Below are 20841 nucleotides of genomic sequence, written 5' to 3'. Positions count from 1 at the left end.
TTTTCAAAATTTTTGACCAAACGAACATGAGAAAATTGGAAAACATTTTCCAGAAAATGTTTTCCTCCATACCGAACACACCCTAAGATGTATGGCTCATGCTATATATGTTATCACAAAGGTATGTACATAAGCATTTATTTAAGTAATCCCAAGTTTTTTCCTAATAGGAGTGTATTGATTTTCTATTTTTACACTATAGAGGTGTGGATCCCCTTGGATAAGACTCTTTAGCTAGGAATGATGGCTTTGTGACTTCAGTTTGTTCAGAATGTCTCCCGCACTAACACTATCACAGACAATGCAACTTGTGTAAGTACATGTTAATGCTTGTGTCCAATGTTTCAGTGAATACATCATACATATTGCTAATTGTGCTATATTGCAAGGTGTTCGTGATGACATAACAACATAGGTGGACACAGGGGGCGACTCAAGGGTGAGGCTAGTATAATTGCTTTAGGCCCCCAAAATTTTGAGGGCGCCCCAAAAATTTTAATGGTGCATTTTATGATTTTATTTTCTCTTGACAATATTGAAGATTGTAAAATAAAAGTATAAAATTAATATAAGAAAGAAAAACTACTTACTTACTTTTTTAACAAGAGTATTTTAGAACTTTGAACTAAACTACCCAATTTTTATACTAATAACAAACATTACAATAACATTGAAGGTAATTTATTGAAGACACATAGCTAATATATTATTAACTTGAGTTAATCCTTGCTATTATAAATAAGGGAGAAGTATTCAAAACACACTCCAACTTTGGCCAAAATTGCTATAACACACTCCAACTTCCGGATTTCTTGGTCCCCCCCCGACTATTTTTTTGTGTATTATTGAGGTATTATCAGGTGGCGTGGACAAAAAAGTGAGTCCTCAAAATTGGGTATTATTGAGTCCACGTCACCAATAATACCTCAATAATACAAAAAAAAATAAATCAGTGGGGTATTGCGGACTCCCGCAAAGTTGGAGCCAAGTGTGTTATAAGAATTTAGTACGAAAGTTAGAGTGTGTTTTGAACACTTTTCCCTATAAATAATAATATTATTATGTGACTTAAAATACTCTATGAATGTTGAGAATAATATACTAAAATAATGATAGGAATTGGCCTCCCTTTTTTCCAGCTTATTCATCATGATATAGCAAATGAAATATCAACTCATTCTCAGCGGCCACGGTATTTGGCTTTTGCAAGCTAGTTAGGTAGCGTCTTCACTTCTGTTTTATTTTCTCTAATAGAAGAATGTTTCTTTGAATATCACTATTCTAGCTTCCACTTGCCATTAAGTACAGGCACATTTACAATTAGATAATGATTTGATTAGGAGTTTCATGGAACTCTCATAATATCTTTACTTTTGTCGGCCCAATATGTGCAGTGTGCGTTGGATTCTCTTCTTCTCCATTTTTTTTCTTCGAATTTTGCTTAAAAGATGTAATGCATGAATATACTACCCGTTCTGTTTCATTTCATGTGGCTCTGTTTAATTGGGCAAAGAGTTTAAAAAGAAAGGTTGTCATGCATAACAGTTTGTGTGGTTGTATGACTACGTTCCAACATTTGTGTGGAGGTAAAAGCTTGTCATGAAATTAAAGGCTAGTTTAAGTTAGATTTGGCTCCAAATGTAGAAATGGATCATTTTTCAGAACATACTAAATTAAGGCCACAAACTAGAAAAGAGGGTATATCTGTTGTTCAGCCCAGTCTTACGGCAAGAGAAGATATTCCCTTCCCTCAATTTCTGCCTACAATCTATTGAAACAAGAACCAATATAATCGAATGAAACTCGATTCACTAAAATGTTTTACATAAATTAAGGCCCATGTGTCATGATGTCGTTCGTACTACCAATAGACGTGAAGTGCAACCCTAATCCCCTCTATGAAACTGATAGATTAATGTTATTTTTGTATAAGTAGACAGTAAACACTAACAAAGAGCGCTAGTAGCTTCATCTCACTTAGTTATTAGCTTGACACCATCAAATGTTTCTTACTAGATTGAGCTAGTATTTTGTAAGACATAAGTTATTAACCAATTGGTTTCATCCTTTGTCAAACTACATTTACTTGTTTCTTCTTGACGAATTAGCAAATCTTTGTGTAAATGATTATATCTAATTAATCATTGGATGGCCAATGGAATAATATTCTTTAGCTGATAAAAATAATAGAGTATGATTCTATAGCAACTGTTGTTGTGGAGGACACATAAGTTAAGGTGATTGATTTTGGTTTTCTCATAAACAACCTTGCACTTTTGCGTCCCACCTTTCTTTCCCTACTTATCCCTTTATTTATTTATTTTAATTTTTCCGTTAAGGTACTTTGAGGTTTCCTCTATTTGGCAAACCTCATTTTCAGAACCCATGGAGAATATAGTGTGTGAGAGAAGTAGAATGATGGCATTCATTGGCTCATTCAGGGAATATCTTATGTATAGGTGATCTCATCTTTGGTTTTGTAAACGAATGGCCTAGTTTTGTACACGCCAAGCTCCAACTTATTGGTTGGCTTATCACTATCATTGATGAAATTTTGCTTATTGATTTAGTAAAGATAGCGTTTGAGAGAAGCAAATGGAATATATATACTTCTAATTTTGATGATGTTGCTGTTTGTGATTAAGATCAAAAGGCTTTAGACTTTCTGTTTACACATCTTTTGGGATCCAAGCCAAGCAGCATGAAATTAGTAGCTGCAAGTATCGAGTTTGTCTTTTCGAACTTAACAGTATTTCAGCTCTGAAGTTTTAGTTGTCCAATGTTTTGATTGAAAATTCAGCAAAACTATTTCTTCACTAAAAAGTAATAAAAACACAATAGATATGGAACCTAAAAGCAAGCAATTTGACAACTTTATTCATGTGATGTTGAGATGTGGGTAATTTTTATATGATGAAGCGAAACTAGCTACTTATTATCACCTCTTTTGGCGAGCCTGCTGCGTCTATTAAAACAACCTCCAAACTGTGGCTAAATATCAATATGGGAGGATGAGTAGAATTAAACAAAGAAAAAGTAATGAGGCCGCCCAACCCAACTTTTATTTAAGTAGGGGTTGGGTTTAAAAATAATAATTTTTTTCGGCCCATATGAATGGAGCCAAATGTTCTATTCATTTTGCATTTCCGTCAAAATACACAAGGGTTTAAAGAGTTTGAAATCGATTTAGCCCATGAGGCCAGAAAAGGATGATAAATTAATTAATTTTAAAAATATATATATAAGTAAATTAAACAAAGAGAAAAGAAGTAATGAGAAAAAAGAGTGTACTTACTAGTTACTACTACTTACTATTAAGTAGTAGAAACTGGAGTAATACTTTTTAGTCTTAGAATTTATATTATGTTTAATTTCTTTTGAACGTGATCTGAATTAGTGATTAAAAATAATAATTTATATTTGTTCTCTTGAATTTTTTCTTCTATGATATGGATTTGCGCGAGAATGGGTGGTAGAAGATTCTATTCATATTGCAAAAGTTTCATGTTCAAATTGTATCAAAAATCACTTAGAAAACGTTATTTTGGAAGACAAAAAAAAACTTAAAAGTGTCGTCTGGCAGCAAATTGGCACTTAGGGCAAGCCGCCGCCATTTTGCAGCCCTTCAATTAAAAGGGTCTGTCCGTCCTAAAATTTCATTTAATTCTTTGGCTCTTCACTTCTTGGGTTGGGTTGAGGCCCCATTTTGACACCTCTACTCCCTACCCTAATAAGGTAGAGGTAAGATCTGCGTAGAGGCTACCCTCCCTAGACCCTACCTGTGGGATTATACTTGAGTTTTGTTGTTATATATACTTAAGGCCTAAGATTAAAAATGGGCTTTAGGCCACTAATTCTATTGAGATGCCTTTGGGTGGACAATAACGCTCTCATTAGATCATTACGGGGCAAAAATTAGCATGTGCTATACACAGACACAAATTTGCTGGAAATGCCAAGAGACGATTATCCACCTAATGTGGTTCTCTATATGTCGAATAGCGAGTATGGAAGGCTGTCCAGAAAGAGCAAACAATATGACAACATTTTCCTACTTTCATTAGATCCAAGTAGGAGGAAAAAGATTTGTGTCCCATAAAAAGGCATACTTCCGCTCGCTCTTCCGTACTAGTTGTCTTTAATACCTTGTTACTTGTATAAACTATATATGCCATAACATCAACAATCGATAAAGGGGTGTTGACTCTATCATCACGCGTCGATAAAAGGGTGCTGGCTCTATCATCAAACGTCGATAAAGAGGTGGTGGCCATCTCATCAACTGTCAATAAAGTGGTGGAGGCAATTACAGGTGGTGGGGGTCAATCATGGATCTATGGGTTGAAAAGGAATACCCGATGAACGTAAAAATTTGCGACCCCTTCCAGACTTTTTGGGGCAAGAAACCAGAAACATTGCTAAGTAAAAATGAAATTTCACAATCGTTTATGGACTTTCATATATAGGTTCCTGAAGGCACTACTCAAAACAAGGAATATTGAGACGCTTTGAATTAAAAGGGAGACTTTTCTGTTACTTTGTTTTGCTTCGATTTGTTCAACTTTGTGATATGTGTTTTCTCTGGAGATTTGATCTATGCGTTAATTTGATCTCTTTATTTTCAGGTCATATCATCTTTTTTTGTACATCCAAGTGTTTTTCAATAAGGTATTCCTTTTTATAATAGAAAATTGATATAAAAAATATTATTGTATCAATGTTAATAAAAGATGGGAAATAGAAAATTATCAAATAGCTCATAAATAGTTCATAATCATTTATCACCATGTCAATTTCACTAGAAAAGCAATATAGTTTCAGTTTCTTTTATAATTGAAATATGTATGAAAAATCTAATTTACATTTATTGGTAATTCATAAATCATAAGTGTTGACCGTAATTTTTTTAAATAAACATTTTGTATCATACATTTTGAGCGTGATAATTTTTCATTCAAGACTTTTAATGAAATGTTAGTAAAAAAATATGAAAACTATTCTATAATAATCATTGAGGATCACTTTTTGAATGTCTGATGACGTATTTTACGGCACCTAATGCGTCATTTTTTTAAAACACGTGTCACTAACTTAAAAATCTCATTAACAAATTAAACTCTATTTGAAAATAAATCATGATAATTCAAGGAAAAAACATGAAAAAAGTACACACACTTGTTTGTATAGCCTGTTTGGATTGGCTTATTTTAGGTGCTTTTAAGGCAAAATAGCTTTTAAGCACTTTTGTAATGTTTGGGTAAAATAAAAAAGTGCTTTTAAGCACTTGTTTTTAAGCTAAAACAATCAAAATAAGCCAAAAATCATAAGCTCAAATTCCTAACTTATAACTTTTGGGTTATAAGTCAAAAGCATAAGCTCATCCAAACGGGCTCATAGGCATATACTAGTCTTCTCGGAAGCCCGTGCTGAGCCCGGGCCGAAGATCAAGGTAATAAAGTACTCCCTAAGTCTCAATTTATATGGCACAATTTAAATTTCAAGAGTCAAACACTTTAATTTTGACAGTGAACTTGGGCAAAAAAATTTTAAGTCTTTTAAAAAATTTACATATTTGAAAACTATGTAAAAAAATACATGTGAGGAAATGATATTTCTTTTCTTTTTTCTTAATCTAAGTGGAATATTTTCTAAAGTTGCGTTATGGTAATATTATAACTATGATATAGTCCCAAATAAATTAGGATTGGCCAAATTTAAATAATTAAATCATATCTCAGTGCGACGACGTATCTAATAGTTTCGTTCCTTCTCATTTTTATTTTCTTGAAGGGTTAATTTTGAATTTTAATTTCTATTGTGTAATTGTGTTAAATCATTAAACCTATTTATATATTCAATTTTTTTTTTTAATTAAAATACTATAGATCAAGAGAAATTTAATGGCGATTTTAGAATCAAAATTATTATTATCACCATTTTAGATTATCTTTGTGCATAGCTATTTCTATTAGATGACATCATCGTCATGCACAACTTTTTAAGCATTTTCAAAGGGCTCAAATTACATGTACCATATTGGATGTGGCAACCTAAGTAAAAAAGAAATAAAGTAGGGACAAAAATAAGACATAGAAAAAAGTCATGGTACATATTTCACCTCTAAAAAGTGAGTCTAAGTGGTCATGTATTACCAAAAAGGATTTGAAAATGTCTTGATTTGTTGGAAACATACTTTGGTAAATGAAGTAATAAATAGCAAATATAAGGACGAATATTTGAAAGAGCAAATCCGTTTTAGTTAGCAAGCTAACCAAATAATTACAATGTAACTAAGTACAACAAAACTCTTTGAATTGTCTCTTATATACAGCAGTAAAGTAATATTACACGAATCAATAAGCAAGGTTTGCTAGTTGATTTTGGAGCAAAATTTAGATGTTTTACTTTCTTTATAACTAAAAAGACAACACATCACACTATTATAATTTTAAAAATAATCTGATTATATTATTTTAACTTTTCATAATGACTAAGTTTTGGTTGAATCTATTTTCTTCTTCTGTGCGCATCATTTAAGTTATCAAAAAAGGCCTTTGAACAACACGAATGACTATTCCTGCAAAAACAGCTACATATTATCTAAGAATTAAAAATTACACTTCTAATATCAATAATTGTTCCATATTTTTCTCACAAGTAGGGGTGTACATGGACCGGGCCGGTTAGTTCGGATTCTTCAAATACCAAACCAAATGAATGGCATAGGGTTTTTTAAATCTATAAACCAAACCAAACCAATAAAAGTCCGGGTTTTCAACCTCGAAGTTTCTTGATTTTTCGGGCTGCTCGGGATTTTCGGATTTTTTTGAAGAAAGTCTTCATACAAAACATATAACTTGTACTTTAGAAATTTCTTTGTCCTAGTAAGATACGACTATCTAATTAAGATATTTTTTAAGAAAATAACACAAAATGTGAGATGATAGATAACATTGTACTAAAATATTCAACAACAAAAAAAAAGTAATGAAATCGCATAAAATAAAATGATCATAATCTAAAAGTACTAAGTCATGCTATAATAAATACGACTAATTTATAAGTCATAGAGAAAATGATCATAACATAAAAGTACGAAGTCATGCTAAAATAAGTACAGCCTATAGGTATAAATTACATGACTAAATATTAAAGAAAAATAAAATTGAGTTATGTATTTTCACCGTCTAAACTAATATAAAACTAAAGAATGGATATCCAACATTATTGTTATTCCTGGTGTTAGAATTGAATTTCTTTGTTAGCATTAGTATTGATTTGATTTTTGTTAAGTTTTATTTGAGTTACTATCATCTATGGGTTATAAAACTTATTGAACCATTCAAAATTCTAAATCTAAGCTTGAAATAATATGTTAAAAGACAAAAAACTATGAAAAAGTTTAAGAAATATTCATAAATTAATATTATATGTATAAAATATTTTTTAAATTGTATACATGTAATGTCGGGTTGATTTGGTACAGTTTGACTTTTTTTTTAGTTAAAACCAAACCAAATTAATGGTGGTCGGATTTTTCTTTTTAAAACCAAACCAAATCAAACCACTAATTGATTTTTTTTCCGATTTAATGCAATTTATCGGTATTAGTAGTAATAGTAAGTAGTTAATAAGGGAAAAGGGTCAAATATACCCCTCTACTTTGTTTTATTAGTTAAATATACCCTCCGTTAGTGAAAGTTAACAAAAATACCCCTGCCGTCTTCAAACTTCACACTTATGCCCCTATTTGGATGGAAATCCCTAAATCCTCTCAAATTACCCAATTTCAATAAAAATTACCCACTTTTTTTGTTGACCCGTCCCACCCGACCCGCCTATCATCATCATCAAGCTCTAGCTTCATCTTCTTTCATGGAGAAAAAAAAAAGCAAGAACACATCCAAATGATAAAATCCCAAAACTCACCTCAAATTTAATCTTTAAATCCAACTATACATGGTCTATAAGAGAAGTTTAAACTATACATCTTAAGGTGTTGAATCTGTCTTTGAGTTTGAATGTGTTTTCTATTTATTTTAGTTCATAGTTATAACTAACTTGAATTAATTTTTTTTTTTTCCTCTTCTAGTGATGATCTAACCTGCTACTTAAATTGTTATTCTAACTCCTTTTTTTTTTTTTTACTGTTTTATATTTTTTCGTTATTAACAATTTTTCTCGACATCTTTATGAAATGCCTAATTCATTTCATTTTTGCACCATTCAGATTCTCTCTCATCCAAGTATATAGTTGCCCTAATACCATGTGCTTTTACTGCAGCAATCCGTCGCAAGACCTGGCAAACGTTGGGTTTATTTGTTGCGTTTACTTAATTAGACAGAGGCAAAGATGGGTGTCACGATGATGTTGATTGAATTCCGTCCAGTTACTCCTGATGATCACAAAGCGTTATGTACAACTTCTTATCAGCCAGAGCTAAAAATTGCGATACAATGACGGTTGTCTTCGTGCCAAAATATCCATACTAAATAGATTTGAAAATTCTCATCAAGTGGTTGAAAAGTCAGCGAGTTCTTAAATCCAACTCAATGGCACAACTCACATCATGAAACATTTACTAGTACTATAATAGAAGAATTCTACTTTATATTTTAGGGCACATTTTGAAAGCCACCTGGTTTGAATCGGGTGTAATTGGGTGTAATTACACAAATTGCTGTTGTTTGACCAAGTAATTACGCTTAGGTGGGAATTGGGTGTAATTAATGAGTGTAATTACACTCTCAATTCTCAAAGAAGGCCGAGAATCGGGAAGTTACGCACTTTTTAGTTTTGTTTATTTTTTTTACTTTAATTTCTTTTTATTTTTAATTTATTTTTAATTTCTATTATTTTAGTTTTTTTGATTTTTTTAATTTTTTTTATTTCTATAATTTTAATTTCTTTTTTTATTTTTACTTTTGAATTATTTTTATTTTTTAAAATGTATTTTTCTTTTTCTATTATTTATTATTCATTTTCTTCTTCTCATTCCCCAACCTTTATTTTCAGTATACGTAATTAGCTCGTATTTTTTTTTTTTTTTTTTATTTTATTCATTTAGCATAACCTTATTATTATTCTAATATTTGAAACTACACCTCTTAATATTGGAAAGAATGAGTCATTAACAAAACGACATCACGGCGACGTTATTAAGTAAAATTTCATTGTGAATGAGGTTATAGACTTATATTTTTTATTTTTGAATTGTTTACTTAAATTACTCTTATTTATGTAATGTTAAATTTGACATAAGAGTATTATGTTGAATTTTTTCTTTTTTGATTTTAAATTTAGGTTATATTTTCAATTTTAAGTTATTTGCTTTCACATTGCATGTTGTTTATTTTTCACTCTACATTGTTGGATTTTTTTGTGTCAAACATTTGAATAATGGCATTATATTTATTAATATTTTTTTTTTATCAAACATCTAATCCATGAAGTTCTCACAAAAAAAGTCTTCTTTTAAGTTTTATAATTAATTAAAAATTAAATATTAATTTGAAAAATATATATCAATTATTTTTGTTACAATATTAGTTACAAATATATGATTATTAATTAATATATTTTCAAGAAACAATGTGTTATTAAATAACTAATTTAATATCATTTATAAAGGCAATATTTTTTAAATATTAATTTTAAATTTTTTATAATTAAGTTTTATTTTTAAATTAAATTTCCAATTACTGCTGGTGCAGCAAGCGAACAAAGATAATTGTAATTACACCGTAATTAGTCATGACAAACAAACGATCATCAAGTTCAACTAGGTACTATAATTACTACTTCTAGTAATTACACCAATTCCAATTACCAAGTGGCTTTCCAACAGCCCTTAGAAACTATAAGTGTATTTGCTCATATTTGAAAATTTAGGGAACAAAGTTGTTTTTTGTAAGATGAAAATATCTCATTTGTCTATATAGAACTATCCATTTGGATCAATGGGTAAATTATTTTTATGAAACGAATAAATCTCATATGTGTATACGTGAGTGCTAATTTGATAGTAGCATAATCCATAATTAGGCGGTCCTGCTGATTCAAAGTCTCTCCTCTACGTCATATACATCATAATGTATTATATTCCCAACTTCAAACAATGACAAGCATAGGTAGCCTATTCAAAATTGGACATTTCTTAGATGAACAAACGCAATATTATCTAGTTGGAAATATTTAAAAGGAAAAAGCCCGAGACTTTTCCAAAAAAGATAGCGAGAGAAAGATCTTGTAATTTTATATCATCAAGTTTGAGTACTACTATCCTTGTTTTGACAATTTTTGTTGTTTTTTTGTTTAGTTAAATGGTTGCATCTTGGAATACAAAGGATCAAGGCATTGTCGATGATGATTAATAGGCTCCGAGGTGCTTCCTTCAAACGAAACAGAGAATGGTCCTTCAAAAAAATATTTGGAGTTGGATTTAAAGATTAAATTGGGTGAGTTTGGGATTTTATCATTGGATGTGTTTTGCTTTTTTCTTTTTTCTCCACTTAAGAAAGATGGCCGCAGTTCGATGATGATGATGAAGTTTGATAAAAAAAATGGGTAATTTTTTATTCAGAATTGGAATTTGAGAGATTTTTGTTCCAAACAAGTATAAGTGTGAAGTTTGAAGGCATTGATATTTTTATTAACTTTCACTAACGGAGGTTATATTTAACTAGTAAAACAAAGTAGAGGGGTATATTTGACCCTTTTCCCTAGTTAATAAAGAGTGAAGTCTTCACTTCTCTCCTCCTTTTCTTTTTCTTTTCAAAGGACTCCATAGTGGAAAGCAAACAACAAAGAGAATAAGAAGGAAAGAACAAAGAAAGGAACATTTAGGAGCCTAGGACTAAATTTTACCTAAGGTCGTTTGGAAAGTTTACTAAGAGCCTGTTTGGATGGGCATAAAAAAAACAACTTATAAGATAGAAACAACTTATAAGCTGCTTTAGATAAGTTAAGTCAAACGGGTTAATTATTTTTTTGGGCTTATTTTAAGCACAAAATGGCTTTAAGCTGGCTAGCCAAACACTCAAAAAAGCTGAAAACAACTTATAAGCCAATCCAAACGGGCTTTAACTTATTCCGGAATTATAATTCTGAGATTACAATTAATGAACTAGTTTATTCAACTAAAGAGATGTGATAAAATAATATCAAGTTTGATGGAATAAGATGGATTATTCAAGACTAATAGCCTGTTTGGCCAAGCTTATTTTTCCCCCAAAAAATATTTATTTTTTAATAAGTGTTTATTTTAAAAAAGTGAGGTGTTTGGCATTTTTAGGAGAAAATAAACTTTTGGGGAGTAAGCGAGCAGTTTTTTTAGATTAAAAAAATAACCTTTGCCCAAAAACACTTTTTGAAAAGTACTTTTGAGAAAAATTCACATAGAACCACTTTTTAAAAGCATACCAAACACTAATTCTTTGCTCAATCTTTTAAATTAATTGTGCAAACACAAATTGTTTTTTTAGCTAAAAATACTTTTTTGAAAAGTTCTTTTGAAAAAAATATTTTTTAAAATAAGCTATTTTTAAAAGTTTGGCCAAACAGGCTTAAGTTCCTAGATAAGTTTATACCTTTAATCAAACAAAGTATAAATTTTATCCAAAGCTTAATGACCCAATATCCACGTTATAGCGTACCCCTGAATTTCCATCCCCATTTTATCCCTTAAAGACAAGGGACCTGCCATTCGGTAAAGGGATAAACCCGTAATTCGACCATATCCAGATCAGTTGCAGAGCAGCAAAAACGCAAGTAAAAATCCACTATACACAACACCCACACAATGATAAATAAAAAAGCATCCAGCCCAACCACTTACTAACAACCACGTAAGGATATATCCATGTGTCATCCTTGGATGGCAAGTACCACAGACTTTCTCATAGACCCCAAAGACACTGGAACAAAACCCAACCACTCAACGAGTGGCATTCACTTGTAATTTTAACAACTCCCTGATGGGCAAAAACGTAACTTCAACTCTTGATTCAGTATCCCGCGTCACCAGCAAGCACACAGAGAGTAAATAGTGTCGTAACAGAGTGTGAGAAGACTTGTGCAAGTCACCTTTGCTTTCTATATCTGCAAACATATATAAATATACAGATTCGTCCATAAATTTTGCTGTAATTTTCACATTGATACCTTAAAACTCTCTGTAAATTCCAAATTGGAAGGTTTTGAAGAAAAATGAGAGGAAACGATCCAAATCCGTTTGACGAAGAGGAACCTGAAGTCAATCCATTTTCAGTAACCGCCTTTCTCTCCATTCCCTTTTTATGTATTTTATTGAATAATAATTCCATGCTTTCCTTAGATCTAGCTTATTTTTTAAATTTATTCTTTTAGCATTGTTACTTTTCAATGTTTTATCGGCTATTTTGTTGTGATTTGGAATTAGTAGGTTGATCTAGATCTGAGTACTCGAATGGCGGATTTTAATTTTTTTTTTTTTTAAAGGAATTTAACTTTTTTATTTTTCTAAAGGAATTTAGGAAATTTCATTAACATTTTTTTTAGTACATTGTGGTATTTAAGATTGGCTTGTCGGTGTGGTAAAGTTATACGGTATTTTAGTGAGATTGTATAAAAAATTGGGTAATTTAAGTAAATGTAATTAGTTTACCAATATGGCCGACCTATACACTTAGGCTGTATATGTTGTGTATAGGTTTGTATAATATATGTATATTTAGTATAAAGTATACAACTTTGTGTATAGGTTTGTATAATATATGTATATTCAGTATAAAGTATACACTTCGGTTGTATATGTTGTGTATAGGTATGTATAGTATATGTATTGTGTATATATTTTGTAAACTAGATGACTGAATGGTATTTGACTGTAAATTTTCCCTAACGAATTAGCTGATTTTCCTCTAGGGAATTTTTTTTGCTTTATAATTGTGAATGCCATCTGTGCGAACTAATTGGGAAGTTTAATTTGAAAGATTAGAGTAGACTCGAGGAGGATCAAAATATGATTTTTGATTTAAGTGAGGACGATTAAATGAAGGATGTTTTTTGTATTTTTGAGGTATGCAAATGTTATTTTTCACGTGTTTAAGGGAAAATGGAGGTTATGAAATCAATTACAACAATATCAAACCTGGTTTGCCTAGTTATTTAATAAAATAGAGGCAGTCTTAAACATTTAAAATTTATCTTTATTGTTTACAAAAGGAAAAAGAAAAATAAGCAAAGGAAGATGACTCATTTTTTTTCTTTGCCTTCACTTGAAATCGAGGAACAAGTTTTGCGTATTAGTTGGCCATTATGGTGCTGGCAAGGGACCTATGATATATATATATATGTGTGTGTGTGTGTGTGTGTAGTGATAACAAGGTATTTGCAATATTTTTCGAGTTAAGTGAGGAAGCTAGAAATTTTTACCATTGCATGTATTGAAACAACTCGGTATACGGAAAAATAACAAGTTAGTAAGTGGACATCAGACGAACTTTAATGCCCTAAAGGGCTTAAGAGAGGTTACTTATGTTAACTAGAACGGATTTTGTAGCCCGTACCAGTGAGTTGCATAATGGTTCTCTTTATCAAATGTCACTTTCTGCCCTGCCCTGTTGGAACTTGACTTCCATATCCTTCAGCAGACTCTTTCTTACCTCCGTATTTGGACCGCAATCACACATATATCTCATAGGACCTGGAAATGCCTAGATCAATTAACCCCCGATATTCGTCTTCTCTTACAGATTATAGGAACTTTCCACTAATCCTTCAAGGTTGAATATTATTATTGCCAAAATGGCCACACTTCACGTCTGAAACTATTATAGTGAATCTATAATCAACTTGAAATCGCTTTGTTGAAGCGCAGAATTTATAGCTACATTATAATTCCAATTATAACTTCCTTTACACTATTTACTTTGACTCTTCTCTGAATGTGCAAGATCCCTCCTCATTTGTCATCTGTATTTTCTTGCAGAAAGGTGGTTCTGCTCCTGCATCTAAATCACGCTTTCCTCAAATGATTGCTAGTACTCTTGGTTTTGGCCAAAAGGATGATGCAACTGTTGACATCCCATTGGATTCAATGAATGTAATGAAGCTGATATGTTTTTGGTTGCAGTTTCGTAAAGAGCATTGATTGTTCTGAATATGTCTTCTGAATTGTGTTTCAGGGTGCCAATAACAAGCAAAAAGAATTAGCAACTTGGGAAGCAGATCTGCAAAGGAGAGAAAGAGTTGGTTTTTTTCTTTTCCGCTAAAATTGCTGTTTGCAATGTTCATTGCTGCAAATTATACCCTTTTTTGTTGATTTCTGATTGTCTACTTTTGCAAGAATGCAAATTCTTTTGAAAAGTTTAATTCCTAGTTTTTGACTAAACTATTTACTACAAGCTCCTCAACTTTTATAGTGTTTTCTTAATCTATATTTTTTCCCAATTCAGTTTGAGGCTTATTCCTTTTTAGCTAAATGTGTTATGAATTCCTTAACTTATGTTACTTTTTTCTAGTTCATAGTTGCTTCAACCCCAGTTTGAGGCTTATGCATGATTCTCATTTAGTGCTGGTTTGACAGGATATTAAACGAAGAGAAGATGCTGTTGCTGGCGGTAAGAAATGACTTGAGCTATTTTAGATTGTTATTAGATTGACTTATTCCTCTTTACATGCTGAAGTAATGTGTTTCTATAATTTGATTCAGCTGGTGTTCCAACTGATGATAGGAATTGGCCTCCCTTTTTTCCAATTATTCATCATGATATAGCAAATGAAATACCAGCTCATTCTCAGCGGCTGCAGTATTTGGCTTTTGCGAGTTGGTTAGGTAGCGTCTTCACTTCTGTTTTATTTCTTCCATAGAAGAATGTTTCTTTGAATATCAAGAGGTTTTGTTCTACAAATGTTTCTCTAATTTCCACTTGTCACCTGCATGTTTACCACCTGATTATGATTTGAGGAATTTGTACTTTACTAGTGCAGAATTTGGAGTTTCACATGAAATTGTTTTCTTTGGGATCAATATGTGTAGTGTGCATTGGTTTCTCTGCTTCTCTCCCCCCCCCCCCCCCCCTCCCTCCCTCCCTCCTTATTTTGCTTGAAAGATGTAATGCATGAAATATACTACTCACTCTGTTCATTTTAGACATGTTGTTTTTAAACATGCCATAGATAGCATTTGTGTGGCGGTAAGACTACGTGCCAACATTTATGTGGCGGTAAAAGCTTGTCATTAGGATAAAATAGCAAGTTTAATATAAGACTAAAATAGGTCACATACTGTAGAAAGAGACCATTGTTCGGAACAGACTAAAATAGGGTCACAAACTAACAGAAGGAATACCTGCTTTTTCAGCCCAATCTTATGGCAAGAGAAAAATTCCTTTCCATCTGTTTCTGGCTTTCTGCCTACCGTCTCTTGAAACAAGAACCAATATAACTGAATGAAACTTGATTCATTCAGGTGTGTGACAGAAATTAAGACCCCTATGTCCCGATGCCGTTCAGACTACTCATAGACCGGAAGTGCAACCCTAAACTCCTCTATTAAATTGATAGCTGAATGTTAATTCCGTAAAAGTAAACACATATAGTGAGCACCAGTAGCTTCATCTCACATAGTTATTAGTTTGACTTTATCAAATGGCTCTTACTAGATTGAGCTAGTATTTTAAGACATAAGTTAATAATCAGTTGCTTTCATCCTTTGTCAAACTATATTTGCTTGTTTCCCCTAGACAAATTGGCAAATCTTTTCGTAAATGATTATATCTAATTGATCATTGGGTGGTCAATGGAGTAATCTTCTTTAGCTAATAGAAATACGAGAATATGATTCTATAAAGGCAACCATTGTTGTGACAGACACAGAAGTTAAGGTGATAGATTTTGGTTTTCTCGGAAGCAGCTTTTCAGTTTTACGTTCCACCTTTTCTCCCCTACCTATTCCTTTTCTTTTTTTTTTTAAATTTTTTTTTTCCGTTAATGTACTTTGAGGTTCCCCTATGTTTCGCAAACCTCCTTTTCAGAACCCATGGAGAATATAGTGTATGAGAGAAGTAGAATGATGGTATTCATTAGCTCATTCAAGGAGTAACTTTTGTACAAATGTGATCCCATCTTTTGTTTTTGTAAAATGGATGGCCTATTTTTTATACGCTAGGCTCCATCTTATTTGTTGGCTTATGATTATCATTGATGAAATTTGCTTACTGATCTAAACAATACTGTATGAGGGAAACAGATGGAATGAACATATTATATTTTTTGACACTCATGCCATTTGTGATTAGGGGTCAAAAGGCTTTAGATTTTCTGTTCACACATCTTTTTGGGATTCAAGCAGCATAAAATTAGTATTTGCAACTATTCAGTTTGTCTTTTCAAACTTCAACAGTAGTCTAGCTTTGAAGTTGCAATTGTCCAATGTTTTGATTGGAATTCTGCAAAATCTTTCTTTGCTACAAGTAACAAAACCATAATTGATATGGAGCCTAAGAGTAAGCAATTTGACAACTTCATTCACATGACTCCACATTATAGGTTGAGATGTGAGTAACTTTTATATGATATAAAGAAACTAGTAGATTGTTTTTTTGTTTGTTTTTTGGGTTACATAGAGGGTTTATAGCTGTTGTGTAAAAGAATAAACTGGGATAGATATGGGCTATAATACTTCGTCCCACAGTTGTCTTCTCTCACAGAAATGTTACTCTTTCTTTCAAGTGCTATATGAATCTTCTCGTATTTCCTTAATCTTTCTTTCGAGTGCTATATGAATCTTCTTCTATTTCATCACCTCTTTGGGTTTGCTCCAAATCTTTGTGCAGGTATCGTTCTTTGTCTGGTGTTCAATGTTCTTGCTGTGACTATCTGTTGGATTAGGGGTGGTGGTGAGCTTTATTCCCTCTTTGATGCCGCTTATGCGGCCTTCCTTTTTATTGGTCTAAAGATCTAAAAGATAAACTCAAGTTCAATTCATCTAACATTCTCTGGTTCTTGCCTTCTCTAGGTGTTAAAATCTTTTTCTTGGCTGTAATATATGCTTTAACGGGATGTCCCCTTTCGTACGTTTTGTGGTACAGGCCTCTGTATAATGCAATGAGGTATCTTGTGTTGTTTCACTGTCATTTCATCCACCTTTATAAAATTTCCCCTCAGTTGTTTCTTTAGTTTTTGATTTCCACATCATAGACTGACTTTTTACTCTCTGAGCTTGTGCTGATGTGCAGGACCGACAGTGCACTGAAGTTTGGATGGTTTTTCTTGTCCTATTTGGTTCGTTCTTCTGACAGAAGTGATAAAGATGCTGTCTATTTTATGCCAGTATTTGATTTATAGTAATTTTTTTTGTTTTGTTTTTGTACGTGCAGTTTCACATTGGGTTTTGCATACTTGCTGCTATTGCTCCTCCCATTGTCTTTCATGGAAAATCCTTAACGTAAGTTCTGCTGTAATTTTTAGTGCATTAACCTCGCATTATAGAGTTCAATGTTCTACAGAAGCTGCTAGTTCTGAGAGGCTGTCTTAGCTTAGTAGAATTTGCTAGTCTATATGGATACACCTTTTATGTGAAAATATATTTTAAAAGCTACATTATCCTAAAAAATTGTGCTGGCAACTAAAGAGGATGCAGTGGCCTTGTCGCCTTCTTCCCCTTGTTTGTTCAAATATTTTGGTTCATAGAGTGATAATAGAAGAGTTGAAGACCCCAAGAACCCCTTGGTGTCATATGCACCACAAAAAGAACATGCTTTAGTTTTGTACCAACGGATTACCGCTTTCCTGGTTGGTGCATCAATTTTCCTGTGTTTGTACCATATTGATTTTTTTGATAAGGATATCTGTACCAAATTGATATGGAAAAAGTTGAAAGGAAATTGACCGTTTAAAGGGCTGGTTGTACCCTGTAATGTTTAAATGAAATGAGTGAGTGATGCAATCTTGAATGGTGAGAAATGCTCTTTATGAGCATGAATAAGAGAAGGATGAAATATATCGCCTGTTAAATGCAGTGGATTGTTATTAAGGGTTTTCCATTTTCCCTTGGATTGTCATTGTCATTGCCATTTTCATTTTTCTTCACTAACTATTTCTGCTTCCGTTTTACTTTATTCCAGGGGTATCCTTGCAGCAATTGATGTCTTCTCTGATAGTGCGTTGGTTGGGGTAAGTTGTTTAGTTCTTTGCTCTTTGTTTAATGAGAGGAAAAAATTAACAAATTCTTTGACTCATTCCTTTGGAACAAAAAATTGAACCTTCCACTGTTGTAACTTGTATGTGTTTTACTTGGTTGCATTTTATTATGACTAAGTTGTTTTGGTACGACCATCTGGTATCCAGCATCCACTAGCCCGACCAATTTAGATTCGTGCCGTATAGCTTCATGAAGTAATAATTCTATTGATGTTGTGAAAAGATGGTATACACGTTGTATACTAAATATAGATCATAGAGAGCCTGCACAAAAGTATGGTTCTCTATGGACGCTACTCGATCATTTATACTAACATGAGCTCATTGGGGCACCAAAATTGACCAAAAACAAGACTACCCCTCAATGTACAAAATCATTTTTTCACCTCTTGAAAGGCTCCGCTATTCCTCTGATTCTGCAGTACCTACATAAGTGCCAATGGGATTACCCTGCATCTTCTCTTCTGTCTTTTCCTTAACCATTGGCATGGCCCATGGGCGCTGTATTCCAAACAGATTCCTTGTGGTCCAAAGCGGGCTTGCTACTTGAGGAGGTTGCTAACAGTAGCCAATATAGTTTCAACTTTCAAATGTAAAACCAGGATGGTTACTCTAGAAGTTGGCACCTTATATACTAGTGTATATTGAATTGTCTTGGTATCAACTGACTGAATGGTCGTTTTATTCTAAAACTTTAAATGCTTAATATTAGATACTTCCCTAGCAAGTATTTTTGTTAAAAAGGTAAAACGGGAAAGGCTCTCAATTTCTCATTATTAGCAGATTGAATCTGAATTAACTTGTGCACTTTCTTTTACTTGAACAATATCTTAATTTCATATTATTTTTCTGATTGCATATATCAGTCAGTTTGTTAACTGATTTAGCGGATCAAAAGCTTTTTCACTGTCTTTTACTTGATCAATAACTCAATTTCATTTGATATTCTGATCGCATATTGCAGTTAGTTTGCTAACTGATTTACCGGATCAAAAGCTTTCTTAGATAATTGAAACTCCAAAGAATATAGTGTTAATGCTTGTATTGGCTTATCAGGCCGTTTGATCTATATCATTTTAATATATATTCTTGTATTGTCCCTCTTCTTTTTGCAGATCTTTTATTTGATTGGATTTGGCTTCTTCTGCTTGGAAGCTTTGCTTAGCTTGTGGGTGCTGCAGGTGAGGTTTTACTGTATTGAGAATCTTCATTTCAGGTTCATTTAATAAATTAATTGTGCGACAATCAACTGGGGCAATGTTCCACCTAGTGTTCTGGTATCTGCTGTTCTCTTTTTCTCTTGTTTCTCTTTTTTTAGCTCTTTTAGTTTTGCTCATGTTAGCCTTGCGGCTTGAGCTTCATGTGTGTGTGGCCCAAAAGTGAAATCTACCAAGGGAAAGAGAGAAAATTATACTTTTAACTCATATTTAAGCTCTTGTTTGCTGTGTGAAGGGTTGTCTTTTAGCGTAGGGGAGGATGGGGTATTATCTGCATTTCTTTCATATATCAAGAAAAATGAATCTCCTTTTTTTAGATGATTTGCTAAGTAAAAATAAGACGACGATTCGCTAGGTTTTCGACCTGATTTAGATATCTAAGAACTCCTCTTGGAGAATGTACATCTCCTGAACAGGTTGGTTTGCAGCCTATGAAAGTCACTATTCCATGTCCCCGTGAAGGTAATAACTGAAGAGTCAGTTTTGGAGGTCACTTTGGGGGTGGGTGGGGGGTTGTATCTTTGGAAGCCCTATTCAGAACCTAAAATTGAATTTAAGTTGTGCGTGTTAGGTGATTAGACTCTTCTATGCCTGATAACAAGCTGTCCAAGTACCAGCCCTCATATTAAGATCGGACAGGTCCATCAGAGATAGAGAAAAATATCTCTTCCCATCCGGCTAAGGCAGAGTTACGCGGTACCTGTGTTGGTAGGAGGTAGCAGGTACCCTGTAGAATAGTCAAGGTGCATCCCAAGTTGGACGCACTCGTTATATAGAAAGAAAAAGAAGAAACCCATGCAATTTGATTCTCTCTTCCCTATGATATGGAGGGGGGAAAAAGAAAAATTGTTGGATGCTGACATCTATTTTCATCTTATGATGTTTTCTTCTGTACTATCATTGCAGAAAGTGTACATGTACTTCCGAGGGCACAAGTGATGCACGAGTTTGGGACTCAAGACCTCAGTGTTCTAGCAACAATTCTTTTCTGGAGGAAGCGAAACATATGTCTTTATCTCTTCATTATGATATAGTTGCTTGTTTTCTTAGGTTTTATAGTTATCTTTGCTTCATTCAAGCATTGTTATTTCTCATTTCTGTATGTAAACGCAGTTTGACCTTTGATCATTAGATTACCGCATTATTTTACCTATAACATACCTTCTTTGGGACCGAGTTTGAATAAAATCTCTATTTTGTGCGGATTGTACGAAGAGTTGGTCAGTCTCAATGAAAAAAACTGGGGAAGACATCGTCTATTGTGCAGTAGCTTGACTATATTCTGAGTCTGGGAAGACAATGTCTTGATTTAGAGTATAGTTAATACAAAGTGAAAATGTGAAACTAATATGTAGACAAACTTATTTTTTTTAAGTAGATTATCGAAAAAGTATGTAGTTGAATTTGATTTTTTTAGGTGCGTAGACAAATTCAATTTTG

At 32.7% G+C, this 20841-nt stretch overlaps 1 protein-coding gene across 1 annotated transcript; it reads left to right on the top strand.

Moving 5' to 3' along the window:
• The first annotated feature begins 12084 nt into the window (after positions 1-12084).
• LOC132030107 (secretory carrier-associated membrane protein 4) lies at positions 12085-20611 on the top strand. Its single transcript, XM_059419592.1, has 12 exons — positions 12085-12268; positions 13971-14084; positions 14167-14229; positions 14568-14601; positions 14694-14816; positions 16819-16881; positions 17001-17094; positions 17221-17266; positions 17362-17429; positions 18109-18157; positions 19300-19365; positions 20308-20611. The coding sequence occupies exons 1-12, from the start codon at positions 12209-12211 to the stop codon at positions 20338-20340; spliced, it is 813 nt and encodes a 270-aa protein (XP_059275575.1). The 5' UTR covers positions 12085-12208; the 3' UTR covers positions 20341-20611.
• Positions 20612-20841: the final 230 nt, after the last annotated feature.

Source organism: Lycium ferocissimum, chromosome 9 (genome assembly GCF_029784015.1).
Source record: "Lycium ferocissimum isolate CSIRO_LF1 chromosome 9, AGI_CSIRO_Lferr_CH_V1, whole genome shotgun sequence".
Classification (NCBI taxonomy): domain Eukaryota; kingdom Viridiplantae; phylum Streptophyta; class Magnoliopsida; order Solanales; family Solanaceae; genus Lycium; species Lycium ferocissimum.
This window is presented reverse-complemented; position numbering and strand designations above follow the sequence as displayed.